At 38.4% G+C, this 16,370-nt stretch overlaps 1 protein-coding gene across 1 annotated transcript in view; it reads left to right on the plus strand.

Annotated features, from left to right (window-relative positions):
- The window catches only part of LOC142759515 (putative cation-transporting ATPase 13A4), a 54,430-nt gene that overhangs the window by 14,058 nt on the left and 24,002 nt on the right, over positions 1 to 16,370 (plus strand). Inside the window, exons 8-14 of the mRNA XM_075861761.1 lie at positions 1,715 to 1,787; positions 2,794 to 2,925; positions 7,326 to 7,496; positions 9,004 to 9,161; positions 13,982 to 14,170; positions 14,356 to 14,417; positions 16,201 to 16,351. Coding sequence (XP_075717876.1) covers positions 1,715 to 1,787; positions 2,794 to 2,925; positions 7,326 to 7,496; positions 9,004 to 9,161; positions 13,982 to 14,170; positions 14,356 to 14,417; positions 16,201 to 16,351 — 936 coding nt within the window. The remainder of the gene's footprint in view (positions 1 to 1,714; positions 1,788 to 2,793; positions 2,926 to 7,325; positions 7,497 to 9,003; positions 9,162 to 13,981; positions 14,171 to 14,355; positions 14,418 to 16,200; positions 16,352 to 16,370) is intronic.

Genomic DNA, 16,370 nt, shown 5'->3' on the forward strand with positions numbered 1-16,370 from the left:
TGCAGCTTCTTAACCCCGCCCACCGTTGCCACCTGTCTGGCCCTGACTGGCTAAGGATCTGTCAATCAAAAAGAAGGAGGTGGAGTCCACTCTGAGACGCTGGAGGAATGAAAACCTGACTCTTTTCAGATGAAGATTTGACTCTTTTCTGCTCATTTGCATACGGTGTGGGACCACTGAAAAACGGAATACTAAAGCTACAGAGCTTACTTAGAACATATTTATAGCTTAGATGACAATGATTTTTCACCCACTTTCACCAGGTATTGCTGGCTTTATAGCTAAAATGCTGGTGACCGGTTCCATTTAAACCTAGATTGCTGGAAGTCCAATAAATTAATAATATTTAAAACAATGTCAAGTTAACTTAATTTATTTTAATCAGTTTATTAATATTTTGCTTCTATAACTCAGGCTTCAGATACAAACGTAATGTAATTGTCCCTATGCTTTCCATGTTTCTCTTTTCTAACAATACGCTTAGCTTAATACAGGGAAGAAATGCTAGCACAGGCTTCAAGTATCCGTAGTTTCAGTTGCTGCACATCTCTTATCTTCATAGCATAGACAATTGCCTTCAGATGACCCCAAAGATAAAAGTCTAAGGGGGTCAGATTGGGAGGCATTTCTTCTGCGGTGTTGCTATCAGTGTCCGAAGAGTGGGAGAAGAGGGTTGCATTGACAATCCAACACAATGGGCAGCACTTTGAACACATTTTATAAGTGGTTAGAAACTTGTAAATAACTCATGAAAGAATAAAGTAACGAGATTGATTTATAGTTTTGTTAGAAAAAAATTATTTAAAGTACCAAAAATTTGTACATTGAAGAAATCACAGGAAAAAAAACAGCTGATCAAAAAAATTACACAGTAAAACGTAACCATTAATTAATATATTGGAACAAAAAAGGGAAAATGATTATCCTTCCAAATAGTGATGCAAAAAAAAATAATAATAAGCCCCCTCCCCTCACCCATATTATATCCCCCTCCCCTCACCCTTATTATTATTTTTTGCATCATTATTTGGAGGGATGATCATTTTCACTTTTTTATCGCAATATATAAATTAAAGGCTACGTTTTACTGTATAATCTTTTTGATGAGCTGATTTTTTCTGTGATTTATTTTTTGACTACATAATCACTGACTATACTTTTGACTTGCCAAAGCAGCGGTATTTGTTTGGTTCTGTGAGAATAATTTGTACTTTATTAATTTAAATCCCTGCTCAATCTGGGCTAAAGAGTGCTGTAAGTGGTGGTCCTACTCAGTAATGTCCAAAGTAAAAGGTTCCCTTTAAGCCCTGTATATAAAGTAAAATATAAGGTTCCAATCTCCCAGGAGGCAGCAATAAGCACTTTCCTGGCCTGCAGATACCCTCAGGGAAATGTCTGCCCAGGATTGAGCACAATTCATAGGTGCAAATGTCACCAGTGGCATGTTCAGAACAGAAGTGAAAGGTTTCCTTAGCAGAGAGAGAATAGTGATAATGGAAAGGACAATTCAACGTAAAAAGAGGACAACTATTTAGCAGTTATTCATTGTCTCCGATTTAAAGGCTACAAATGCCCTGCCTTTCTTTTAATCTGGTATTGTATATAAAATAATGTGATCTGATTTACTTTTTCAAATATAAAAAATGCAGTTCTGTATTTAAACAAACCGAGCTATAACTAATTTTATAATATATTAATATTATTTTATCCAAAGGAATCTGTAAAGCTTCACAACCTTGTAGAATCCAACAACAGTATCAAGGTGACCATACGGCAAAAAAATGGAGGTATGCTCCTTTAAGAATTACACGGTAGTAGAATGATTGATTGAATGGAATGGGCATGATAGATTGAGTATTTCTCTATAGTGTATATTTGAATCTGTATAATTCTATGTGCATGAAAAGCTTGAATTTTTGCACATTTAACATAATGTACAGACTGACATAACTGATCTGAAAATGATTATCCAATAGTGTTCTGTCCATACAATTGCCAGATAAACTGCAAGTTTTCCCTAAAATCTAAAAATCACCAGTAAATATAGATCAATGAGATTTCTTTTTCTGTCAGTTGTCTCATGCTCATGGCCATATTATTATCCATACTATACCTCTGTGTTCCTCTGATTTTATACAGGCGCACATGTCAGGTCTTTTTATGGCATGCTCCATTGCATGCTGTGTTACAGGGGTGTGCTCTCTCGTAAAAGCATCGATTTTAGGGGAAAATATTGTGCCTAACGAAGGCAATACACGTGGCACACAGAATGTCTGGAAATTGAGGACACACCAAATAATTATATTTGTAGGTGAACTTTCTATTTTAGGAGGAAGTTTTGCTAAACCGTTTAACTCTTTGGTAGTTCTAGAAAGCTAAATAACCAAATGGTCTTATTTCCTTCTAGTTTTTTTTGTGTTTTTTTTCAATGATTTGTTAAGACAGATGTTTTTAGTTTTTAGTTTCTTATGGCACAGGCTTATAAATTGTAATATATTGAAGAAGAAGAATACATTTTTAGCAATGTTTTAAATTTAAGATTGTAAATGTCTTCTTTTTTAATATACAGTCAAATATTTCTAAAATATTCCCATTATGAGTATTTCATTTGCAATACCTTCATAGTATAATGATCATGAAAAGTTTGAGATCTGTTATCTAGCTTAAGCAAGAAATGCTATCATTGTTGGAGAGTCAGACAAAGTGTAGAATTTACTTACTAGCATAGTATTCTGAATAATGGGTTAAATATGTCATTGTTAGTATTAATTTTCCGATATTGCTTTCTTGCAGAGTGTAAGGAAGTAGAATCCCGCTGCTTGGTGCCAGGTGATGTAATTGTCCTTACGGGAAAGAAGCTTTTTCTTCCATGTGATGCCATACTCCTGAGTGGAGGCTGCATTGTGAATGAAAGCATGCTCACAGGTATCATATAAACTGGGGTAGCCCAATTCTGAAAACCTAAAATTATTATTACTATAAAGCTTCATTAATTTTCCTTAGAATCTGTTCTCACTAGCGTCATGGCTTTAGTTTATAAAAGAAACATGACAGCTCTGCTGGATCAGCTTTTGTACGGATACAGACTTATCCTGACGGATACTGTTGACTTATAGTGGGGTCTGTCAAGCTTCTTGCTGGGTTCCTGTATTTTTGGCAGGATAAATAGAGTTTAGACTATGCTACTCGTCATGAAAACTGCCAGAAACCCTATTTATATGTCAAATATACCAGAGTGAACAGAGCAAACAACATTAATTCCCTTCTTTTGTAGATCACCATTGACTTGATGGTCCATGACATTGAGATGGTCTTTAATTTGTTTTTCATCAAGCATAGATAGTCTGTGATAACCATGCTCCAATAAGAATCATAATATTAAGCGCTTAACGCTGTGACGTAAAAATTTGTCACAGGTGTTGTCCTGTTACCGCAAACTGACGGACTATTACGTCAGAGCATTAACAGGGTAGTGTGTCTGCAGACAGGTCTGCAGACACAGTTTTAGAGCAGTGATAGCTTAAAGCTATCACTGCGGCAAGGCAAGGACCAGAGTTAGCCTTTGATCCGGCCGATTAACCCCTTAGATGCAGCGCTCAAAAGCGAGTTCTGCATCTATGGTGCGTACAAGTAGATCGGAACCCCACAATGAAATCGCGGGGTTCCGATAACTGCTCTGGCAAACCGGAGGCCTAACAATGTCCTCCGGTTTGCCAAGTACGGAAGCCTGCTATGTCCCGCCCAGAGGCGGGGCCTAAAAGGTGTCCGGCCGCAGTAACAAGATGGCGCTAGCTCAGAAGCTGAGCCTGCGACATCAGCCACTGGTGTCAGCTGTATGTTACAGCTGACACTGTGTTGTAATGGCAGGGAATGGAACTAGCTCCGATCCCTGCCATAAACCCCTTAGATGCCGCGATCAAACGCAATTGTGGCATCTTAGTGGTTTGTAGTGATCGGCATCGACACAATGTGAGCGTGAGGTTGCCGATCGTTGCTATGGCAATCGAAGGCCTAACAATGGCCTCCTGGTCTGCCACGTAAGATAGCCTATTAGGCCCCGCCCACATACGGGACCTAATAGGCTTGCTATCAGTGATTGACTGACAGCCCTAATGCATTGCACTACGTGGGTAGTGCAATGCATTAGAGTAAATATCAGAGGTGCAGGCCCTCAAGTCCCCAAGTGGGACAAAAAATAAAAAGTTGAATAAAAGTGTAAAAAGAAAAGTTTCAAGTTAATAAAAACAAACACTGACTATTTTCCTATAATAAGTCTTTTATTATAGGAAAAAAATGAAAACGTTAAAAAAAGTACACATATTTGGCATCGCCACATCCGTAACGGCCGAATCTATAAAACTATAATGTTATTTTTCTCACACGGTAAACAATGCAAAAAAAAAAACAATGCCATAATCACTATTTTTTTTTATCACTACCCCTCCCAAAACACGGAATAAAAAGATAGATCATAAAGTCTGATGTGCCCCAAAATAATACCAATAAAAACTACAACCCGTCCCGCAAAAATAAACAAGCCCTTACACAGCTTTTTTGACTGAAAAATAAAAACTTTCTGGCTCTCAGAATACGGCGAGACAAAATGTGCAGAGTGTCCAAAAGCGGATAAGATCGGGCATCATTTATCAGTGCGACATCGGCCACATATCTATGAATTATGATTTATTTACCCCATTATTATACCCTCTTATTATGCCCTGATGTACTCCGCACAGATTACATATGCCCCCACATTATAAACTGAAATACCAGCAAAGCCGCAAACAGAACAACTGCCAAGCAAAATATGCGCTCCAAAAGCCTCCATTTGGAACCCTACAGTGTGCCCAAACAGAAGTTTACGTCTACATATATGGCATCACCATACTCAGGAGAACCAGCTTAGCAGTTTACGAGGTGTGTGTGTCTTCGGTGGGACAAACTGGGCACAACATATTGTGCACTAAGATGGCATATCAGCGGAAAATTGCAATTTTCCCTTTGCACCATCCGCTGTGCATTAAATACTAATGAAAAAACACCTGTGCGGTCAAAATGCTCACTGCACCCCTTAAAATTCCTTAAGGGGTGTAGTTTCCAAAATAGGGGTCACTACTTGGGGGTTTGTTTTATTATTTGACCTCAAAGCCTTGAAATTGTGCGCCAATGCTGTGAAAATCACCAAAATAGACCTCATATGTGCATGTTGCTCTTCACTTCTGAGCCCTGTCATATGTCCAGGCAAATGATAAATGCCTTGAGGGGTGTAGTTTCCAAAATGTGGTCGCTTCTTGGAGGCTTCCACTGTACTCTGGTACATTATGGTTTTGCAAATGTGACATGGCGCCCAAAAACCAATCCAGCAAAATCTGAATGCCAAATAGCGCTCCTGCATTTCTGAGCCCTGCCGCGTGTCCAAACAGCAGTTTATGACCGCACGTGGGGTATTTCCGTACTATGGAGAAATTGCTTTACAAATGTTGAAGTACTTTTTCTCCTTTATCCCTTGTGAAAATGAAAAAATGCAACCTTTTTAGTGGAAAAATATGTTGATATTAATTTTTATGGCCTAATTCCAATAAATTTTGTAAAAGACCAGTGGGGGTCTAAATGTTCACTATATCCCTAGATAAATTCCTTAAGGGGTGTAGTTTCCGAAATGGGGTCACTTTTGGGGGTTCCTACTGTTTTGGCCCCGCAGACTCCTTCCCTTTTGAGCCCTGCTGTGTGTCCAAACAGCAGTTTATGACCACTTAGGTAGTTTTCCCGTAATCGGGAGAAATAGATTTTCAAATGTTGGGGTGCTTTTTCTCCTTTATTCCTTGTGAAAATGGAAAAATCTGAGCTAAAACTACATTTTATTACAAAAAATTTAGATTTTCATTTCCACGGCCTAATTCCACTAAAGTCATCAAAAAACCTTTGAAGTCAAAAGGCTCACTATACGCCTCGATAAATAACTTGAGGGGTGTAGTTTCCTAAATGGGGTCACTTTTGGGTGGTTTACACTGATTTGGTCCCTCAGGGGCTTTGCAAATGCGACATGACACCCGAAAATCATTGCAGCAAAACGTAAGCTCAAAAAGCCAAATGGTTCTCCTTCATTTCGGAGACCTGCCGTGTGTCCAAACAGCAGTTTATTACCACATATGGGGTATTACCGTAATCGGGAGAAATTGCTTTTCAAATTTTGGGGTGTTTTTTCTCCTTTATGCCTTGTAAAAATTGAAAATTTCTACGTTTTATTGGAAAAAATTTAGATTTTAATTTTCACGGCTTCATTCCACTAAATTTGGCAAAAAACCTGTTGGGTCAAAATGCCCACTATACCCCTTAATAAATTCCTTGAGGGGCGTAGTTTGCTAAATGGTGCCTTTTTGGGGGTGTTTCCATTGTTTTGGCATCACAAGACCTCTTCAAACCTGACATGGTGCCTAAAATACATTTGAATAATAAGAAGGCTCCAAAATACGCTATGTGCTCCTTTGCTTCTGAGGTCTATGCTTCAGTCCATAAGCACACTGGGGGCACATGTGGAATATATGTCTAAAAACTGCAAAATCTGGGCAATAAATATTGAGTTGCGTTTCTTTGGTAAAACCTTCTGTGTTAGGGTATGTTCACACGGCCTATTTTCAGACGTAATTCGGGCGTTTTACGCCTCGAATTACGCCTGAAAAGACGGCTCCATTACGCCTGCAAACATCTACCCATTGCTTGCAATGGGTATTACGGTGTTCTGTTTAGACGAGGTGTAATTTTACACGTCGCTGTCAAAAGACGGTGCGTAAAAAGACGCCCGCGTCAAAGAAGTGCATGTCACTTCTTTGGACGTTTTTGGAGCCGTTTTTCATTGACTCCATTGAAAAACAGCTTCAATTACATCCGTAATGGACACCGCAAAAACGTGAGTACTTGCAAAAACATCTGAAATTCAGGAGCTGTTTTCGCCTAAAAACAGCTCCATAATTTGAGACGTAATTTGTTAGGATGTGTTAACATACCCTTACACGAAAAAAAAAAAGGATTAAAAATGAATTTCTGCAAAAAAAAAATTGGCATTTTTCACAATAAAATACTGAATGTATCGAGCAAATTTTGCTACTAACTTAAGTACAATGTGTCACGAGAAAAAAATCTCAGAATCGCTTGGATCGGTAAAAGCATTCCAAAGTTATTACCACATAAAGTGACACATGTCAGATTTGAAAAATGGGGCTGCGTCCTGAACGTGCCAACAAGTCCACGTCCTTAAGGGTTTAAAGAGAATTTAGGGGGAAAAAATTGCGTGTTTAACTTAATTGCATTTTTGTTCCCTTTAACAGGTGAAAGTATTCCTGTCTCTAAGACACCTCTGCCTCACAGTGACTATAGTAGGCCATGGAAGGTGCACAGTGGAGAAGACTTCAAAAGACATGTACTTTTTTGTGGAACAGAAGTGATTCAGACCAAGTCCACAGGCCAGGGGCAAGTAAAGGCTGTTGTCCTAAGAACTGGTAAGTAAACCATCATAATATTCTAAATATACCTAGATAGGTCTTTATATAGTTATCTAAGCCAAATCTTATATGGTGTGGCTGGAGCCCACCTTTAAATATGACTCTTCATCCGGGACTAATGTACATATGTTTGTGACTGTTTAAAATGCGATTTTCCTCCATGTTGCTGCTTTTTTTAAAATACCAGTGATCACAGCTCTGAGGAACTGCAGTACTGCTGAACTGTATTGATGTCTGCACTGCTGTTGTATACATATTTTATTGATGAACTGTTATGCCCTGTATATGTGTTATGGTAATCTGGTTCTGTGTGCTGCTGCTGCTGCTACTGCCACTAGATGGCCCTGTTACACTAGCCAGGGCTGGCAACAGGAAGAGGAGATCCAAATGTAGAAATGTAGTATAAACCACATGGACTGGTAGGAGATCCTGCTTTTCCTAGGAGAATAGAGGTAGTAGTGTGCATGTTGAAAGAAGTGACGGAGGCCGCTTAAGAGGAAGAGTGTGCCAACTGCAGAAATGCTGCAGACAGCGCAGTAAAAAAGACTGTGGAATCCAGCAGAGTGATGTAGAGTCAAGGAGGGGAATCACCTGTGAGGACTGATGAGACAGAGCTGCAGTACAATTGTTTGAGTGAGTCCCATTAAGACAGAGGCCATGAGGACTGCCTAGTGAGGGAAACACAGACTGCTGAGGGAAGTCAAAGATACATGACGGCTGTAGAGAGAGTTTATGGCATGTGTCAAGAGGCCTTGTGTGTAAAGCTGCATGTCCTGTTGAGGAATCGGGTCAGTCACAAAAGGGCAGTTGAAGCTAGTGAGCACGTGAGCTGCTAAGTGTTGAAATAGTGCCAGTGGTATGGTGAAGCAGTTGTGCCCGACAGTTGTGCACTGTATTCTAGGCACCTGGGATGAGCAGGCTCCCTGCATTGGTGGTCCCTGCAGGTAGAGAATGGGTCTCCCTGAATCTTGGATCTGAGATGAGCGGGTGGAGGCTGGAACCTCCCTGCACTGCAATTGAGATGGTAGGTGAGGTCCATGTTTGTATGCCCCAAGAGAAAGAGAGACTGAAACCGATCATGGGCGGATGATTTCCCCCCACCCCCCCCCCCACACCATGAGGCCTAGGAGTATACCCCTGCATAAGGGAAGAGCTTGTTAGACTGCCCACTGTGTCCATGCTGTGTACGTAGAGACTTCATATAGTGATTGCTGTAACCGTCAAACATATGTTCCTGTGTGAGTAAAAGCAATAAGCTTATGAGCCTAAACTGCTGCAACCATTATGCATACGGACTGTACAAATTGTAATTGCCTTGTGCACTATTTACTGTTGCGTCATTCTTCTTCAGGGCGATGCTCCAATCCTACCACCCCTGGTATTTCAATAGCACTAAATTATTCTACAATTTCACTCAAAAAATAATGTAGTATATAATATTAAAATAAAACAAAGTATATTTACATTGATTATTTCTTCTCAACATCTATTTTTGGATCCGCAGGATTTAATACGGCCAAAGGTGATTTGGTTAGATCCATCTTGTATCCAAAACCTATGAATTTTAAACTATACAGAGATGCCTTCAGATTTCTTATGGTTCTAGCAACTGTTGCAGTGATTGGAACAATCTATACAGTTGCTGTTTTTGTCGTACAAGGGGTAAGATAAACAATTCCTCCCACTTCTCAATTGTTTCTTTTATGAAGAGTTTATGTGTTGCTTATTAAATGCTATGTACACCTTTGAGGGCATTTTTTATTTTTTTATTTTTTATTTTTAGATTAGTGAGATTAGAGTAACATTGTAATTAGTCTTTATTATAAAATTCCTTTTACTTTTGGAGATACAGCTGATCCATATTCTCTATACAAAGCAGCTGTATCTTTTTCTATGACCTGAATCCGTCAGTCTCGCGGACCTGACTGGTTCAGTATCAGCGGGTCCATGCAGGATCCACCTGTAATCGATCATCCGTGTCACAGAGACACAGGACCCGCCGACACTGAACTTGTCAGGTCCGCGGGATTGACGGATTCAGTGTAAAACGAACTATACAGCTGTTCTGTATAGAGAATACAGAACAGCGGTATCTCCAAAAGTAAAATGATTTTTTAATAAAGTCTAATTACAAAGTTACACTAATCACACTGACTAATCCATTTATTAAAAAATAATAATAATGCCCTCAAAGGTGTCCATAGCCTTTAATTAAATTTTTATCCTGCTTTATACAGAACATCATAGGGATATAAAACAATAAGGCTAGGAGGTAAGTGCTGTAACAAGAAAAACGGTAAGCCCTCATGAACACGACCATAATTATTTTCCGCAATTACGGATCCATATAAAAAACTGACCCATTCATTTCTATCGGTCACGGAAAACTTCCCATATATTTTTGGGTGTGCGTCCGGCCCGTAAAAATTACCTGCAAAAAGTAGGACATGTCCTATTTTTTGCATTTACGGATCGTGCTCCTATACTTTTTACAGTGAGCACGGTCCGCAAATGCCGGTGACACCCCACAGCCCGGTCGTGTGCGTGAGGCCTAAAAGAGGTGCACCCTCTGTCAGAGAGGAGCTAGCAAAGACAATATTTAATAAAAGCCTTGTTTATCCTTGTAAAATACCCTTGTATAATGAAAAGTAAAACATAATAATAATGAAAATAATAAGAATGAAAAAAAATTAAAATAATTATAATACATTATGCCTAAATCCATTTATTATTTATTATTAAATATCTGTGCTTGTTATCAGAGAATGGAATGTCGGAATGGAACATTTTTGCTAACATCTAGAGGCCTATATACGTAGACCTAATGCTTCTCAAATTTGAGCATTTGCTACAATTATATCCAGTATTGGCAATCATCTGTGAACTAAGCACATGCACATCATCAGAACTAATCTTTCCCTTTCTAATAGTTTAATACAAGGGCTCGGAATTGCCGCGTTTTTTTCCGGGCAAAATTTCGTAAGGAAAAAAACGCAGCAGAATACAGTAGCAGCATAGTGGATGAGATTTAACAAATCTCATCCACATGCTGCGTAAAAATTCAGAAATTTTTTGCAGCAATTCCGTTGTGTGTGGACAAGCCCTAAAAATAAATTCAGACAATATCTGTTCTAGCACATGCTCTGAGAGGATTTCATAGATTGGATACAGTTTTAAACTTTAAAATTAGTTTTGAACCCTTAGATGTGAGAAGTATTAGATCTGTATCAGTATTCCAAATGCAAACAATGAAGGTTTCCATTCACTGACAGGAGAGATCATGAAAATAGTGAGGAACTGAAACACAAAATATAATACAATGTTGAATATATTTGTACTGTACAATGATTATTTTCATAAGATTTGTATTCCTTCTTGAAATATTGCAATGTATTGTTAATTAGATATCAACAGGCAAGGAATGGGAGATTGGGAGCTGTTACATCTTAATGAGGATGTCACTAGTTTATTAATTCCCTATCTCCTAACTAATCTAATGGGCGCTGTGATGCTGATAACTGCAGTGTCATTTTTTGCTTTAAAAAACGTTTATAATTTGCAAAGTTATGAGCATTTTTCTAAAAAGGCTAATCTGGCTATACTTGCCAAATAGGAGGTAACAGCCTGAGATATGGCTGTTTGAAGTGATCCTCCTTCCCTCCAGCCTCAGTCTCTCACACTGTGTGAAGCAGCTTCATGCCTATAGGACAGCATCAGAGGCTGTGAGGTAGCTCCACCTCAGGAGAATCGCTGGTGTTACCGCCCACTATTCTAGTATAGGCTCATTTACATATTTAGAAAAAAGCTCATAACTTTTATAATAATATACTTTTTAGGACACAATTTTCACTACCATTATCCGTGTGACCTCGTCTATTAGATTAGCTAGGAGAGTGGGCATTACTAAACTAGTGACAGATCCTCTTTAATATCTATGATGGCAATTATGACTATGAAATTATATTTTCCATACTTTAGTGGGTTCACTATTGAGTTGCTGAATATACTGAAATCATACAAACATAATAGAACAATCCCAGCTGCAAAACTGACATTTATCTTAGTGCATCTTAGTATAATGAAAACTACTTTAAAGGCTATGTACACCTTAGACATTTTTATTAAAAAAAAAAAAAATATTTCAATCAGTAGGTTTAGTGCAACTTTCTAAATACATTTTATTAAAAATTATTTTTACTTTTTGAGATACAGCTTTGTATCCTGTATAAAGAGCAGCTGTATCTAGTGCTGAAACCTGTATCTGTCAGGTCCGCAGGACTGACGGGTTCAGTGTCAGCGGGTCCTGCGTGTCTCTGACACGCAGGATCGAGCTTTTATAGATCACATCTAAGTTATGAACTTAGATGTGATCGGTAACAGCTCGATACTGTGTGTCAGAGACACTAATCTCGTCACTGAACCCATCAGTCCCGCCGACCTGACAGATACAGGACTCAGCGCAAGATACAGCTGCTCTGTATACAGGATACAAAGAAGCTGTATCTCAAAAAGTTAAAATAATTTTCAATAAAATGTTTTTAGAAATTTGCACTAAACACACTGAAAGACATTTTTATTATATATAGATACAAATTTATGTATACAGTTAGGTCCAGAATTATTTGGACAGTAGCACAAGTTTTGGCATTTTAGCTGTTTACCAAAACATATTGAATATACAGTTATATAATGAATAAAGGCTTAAAGTGTAGACTCTCATCTTTAATTTGAGAGTATTCTCATCTTAATTTGAGGAAGGGTTTAGGAATTGCAGCTCATTAATATGTAGCTGCCCAATTTTCAAGGGACCAAAGGTAATTGGACAAAGCTATTTAATGGGCTGCATGGGCTATTCCCTCATTAATCCATCATAAATTAAGCAGGTAAAAGGTCTGGAGTTGATTCCAGGTGTAGCATTTGCATTTGGAAGCTGTTGCTGTGAACCCACAACATGAGGTCAAAGGAGCTCTCAATGCAAGTGAAACAGACCATCAGTAGGCTGAAAAAAGGAAGAAATCCATTAGAGAGATAGCCCAAATGTTAGGAGGATGATTGCAGAATCCTTTCCATGGTGAAGAATAACCCCTTCACAACATCTACCCAAGTGAAGAACACTCTCCTGGAAGTAGGTGTATCAGTATCTAAGTCTACCATAAAGAGAAGACTTCATGAGAGAAAATACAGAGGTTTCACCACAAGGTGCAAACCATTAATCAGCCTCAAAAATAGAAGGGCCAGATTAGACTTTGCCAAACAAAATGTAAATAAGCCAGCCAAGTTCTGGACAAGTATTCTTTGGACAGATGAAGCTAAGATCAACCTGTACCAGAATGATGGGAGGTAGAAAGTATGGAGAAGGCTTGGAATGGCTCATGATCCAAAGCATACCACATCCTCTGTAAAACATGGTGGGGGCAGTGTAATGGCATGGGCATGCATGGCTGCCAAAGACACTGCGTCACTAGTGTTTATTGATGATGTGACTGAAGACAGAAGCAGTCGATGAATTCTGAAGTGTTCAGGGATATACTTTCTGCTCTGATTTAACCAAATGCAGCAAGGTTGAGTGGACGTCGCTTCACAGTACAGATGGACAATGACCCAAAACATACTGCGAAAGCAACCCAGGAGATTTTTAAGGCAAAGAAGTGGAATATTCTGCAATGGCCAAGTCACCAGATCTCAACCCGATCGAGCTGCATTTCACTTACTTAAGGCAAAACTTAAGGCAGAAAGAGCCACAAACAAGCAACAACTGAAGAACGCTGCACTAAAGGCCTGGCAAAGCATCACAAAGGAAGAAACCCAGTGTTTGGTGATGTCCATGGGTTCCAGACTTCAGGCAGTCATTACCTGCAAAGGATTCTCTACAAACTATTAAAAAAACACATTTTATTTATGGTAATGTTAATTTGTCCAATTACTTTTGAGCTCCTGAAATGAGGAGGCTGTGTAGAAAAATGGTTGCAATTCCTAAACGTTTCACAGGATATTTTTGTTCAACCCCTTGAATTAAACCTGAAAGTTTACACTTCAATTGCATCTCAGTTGTTTCATTTCAAATCCAATGTGGTGGCAGGCAGATCCCAAATCATGAAGATTGTGTCACTGCCCAAATAATTCTGGACCTAACTGTATATATATATATATATATATATATACACACACAGTCCAGAAAAAATGAACACAGCACTCCAAACAAACTGAATATCATGCCATGTGCACGTTACCGGAGGATGAATCAGTTCCACAATTTGAATGTAGACAGAACCATAGAAGAAGGCACGGCACCAGGACTTCAGTGTAGATGAAAACAAGGTTGTTTAATTTCACCCCAAAGTGAGCTCAATTTCCAAAACCTAGCTTCCTTACTAATTTGAGGGAATTTTGCCACATTTTCCATTGATAAAAAGTTTAGTTTGATTTTATCTACAGCGAAATAGATACATTGTGATAAATGATTGTACTTGTTTAAACTGTAGGAATCTCCCACTGAAGTGTTAATAAAAGCGTTGATCATTATGACTACGGCTGTTCCTCCAGCATTGTCAGCCGCCTTATCTACAGGAATCATGTATGCACAGCGGAGACTCAAAAAGAAGGGCATTTTCTGCATCAGCCCTCAAAGAATAAATGTATGTGGCAGATTGAACATTGTTTGTTTTGACAAGGTAAGAAAACTTCCATTTCTAACTTATTACATACATTTTATTAACTCCAATAGAGTATTAGCAAAAATTCACATTGCATTTGTATACTTGTTCACATATGTATAAAATGAAGATGAAGTGACTGCAAATTTTCTATAAACAATATTTGGCATTTTACATAAGCTTTTGCTTTTATTTTATTATAGACTGGAACGTTGACTGAAGATGGATTGGATTTATGGGGTGTTCTTCCTTCCCATGGAAACTAGTATGTTCCATCACCACAATTAAATAGTTATATTTCTGTCATTATGTTTACAGTCTGCTCAGTTTTGTAAAACTATAGGCTTGGGTTTCACTGTGACTATTTCTGTGATATAGATAATGCATGATAATGCATTAGGCTGGGTTCACACGACCTATTTTCAGATGTAAACGAGGCGTATTATGCCTCGTTTTACGTCTGAAAATACGGCTCCAATACGTCGGCAAACATCTGCCCATTCATTTGAATGGGTTTGCCGACGTACTGTGCAGACGACCTGTCATTTACGTGTCGTCGTTTGACAGCTGTCAAACGACGACGCGTAAAAATACAGCCTCGTCAAAAGAAGTGCAGGACACTTCTTTGGACGTTTTTGGAGCTGTTTTCTCATAGACTCCAATGAAAACAGCTCCAAAAACGGACATAAAAAACGCAGCGAAAACGCCACGAAAAATGCAGCGAAAAACGCGAGTTGCTCAAAAAACGTCTGAAAAGCAGGGGCTGTTTTCCCTTGAAAACAGCTCTGTATTTTCAGACGTTTTTGGTCACTACGTGTGCACATACCCTTATAGGGGTTGTCCACTTTGGACAATCCCTTTGTGTTAGAATGGTCTCCCAGAAATCAGCTGATTACAGGTAGTCCCACTATCGGGTAACCCAGAAATCAGCTGTAATATGTGGGGGAAACCAGGCAGCAAGTGTTTATTTTCCCTGTAGCGCCACCACAGGAGAAATAAAGCATTACACATTTCCCATTGAAATCAATGGGCTGTTCATGCAATGCATGTTCAAGCTGGGTCTTCCAAAGTGAGGGACACTCTTTGTAGCACCTCTGGCTAATAGATGAGGATCCAGAACAGGAGACCCCAATCCATTTATTCAGAATACCCTAATAGTATATTTAAAAATAGGTTTTCTAAACTGAACAACCCCTTTAGGCATTAACGCGTGTGATGGCTTTAAGTTTGTTTGGTATGTTATAGGAAGAAAATTGTACATTATATTTTCATATTAATAACATACTGTAAAATATATTACAGTATATTGAAGTTACAAAGTTTTTTACTCGCAATGTTGTAGACAACCCTTCCTTACAGTATAAGATTTTATGATATTAACTTTTTTTTAATCTTATGTACTGTTAAAGAGGTTGTAACATTAGGGCAACTTCTGTCCATATGCCCTATGAAAATCATAGAGAGACCCCCCTGACAAAAGCAGAGAAACACTGCAAAGAACATCTCCGGCTTTATAGGGCTCTGCACAACCTTGTATTATATAGTCGCCCATTCATTTTAATGGGCACCATGTAATACCACTTTTTTCCGCAGTAGATATCCCCATTTTCCCAGGTTTGCCAAATGGCAATATCTCTTTTTTTCCTCACACAAAATATTGTTTTTGCCATATAAGACAAATACAGACCTGTATTTTAGCCTCCATTGACTTAAATATGGGACATTCACTACTGTAAAATATGTTAATCTGCAAATCAGTGTAAACAGTTTTGAAAAATTTAATTACTTGGTTTTCTAAAACTGAGATGTTAATTGGTTAAAGTGATTAACATGTTGCAAATACACCCAAGTCACAATGACATCGAAAGTTATAAAAAATTAATAAAATATATAAATTTAAAAAAATGGTCAAAAATGAATAAGACCTTATTACAAACTTAATAAAATAATAAAATTAATAATATTAAATATTTGGATACATTGAAATTGATGCTCTTTACACATATTGTAAATAAATGTTAACGTTACACATTCTTTTCTACTATTAGTTTCCAGGAGGTGCACAACTTCACCTCTGATAGTACTTTGCCCTGGGGACCTTTGCATGGAGCTTTGACAAGTTGCCACTCATTGGTTGCTATTGATGGAACAATCCAAGGAGATCCATTGGATTTGAAGATGTTTGAAGCTACACACTGGGTAATTATTCTGTTGTCAA

Source organism: Rhinoderma darwinii, chromosome 4, assembly GCF_050947455.1.
Source record: "Rhinoderma darwinii isolate aRhiDar2 chromosome 4, aRhiDar2.hap1, whole genome shotgun sequence".
Taxonomy (NCBI): Eukaryota; Metazoa; Chordata; class Amphibia; order Anura; family Rhinodermatidae; genus Rhinoderma; species Rhinoderma darwinii.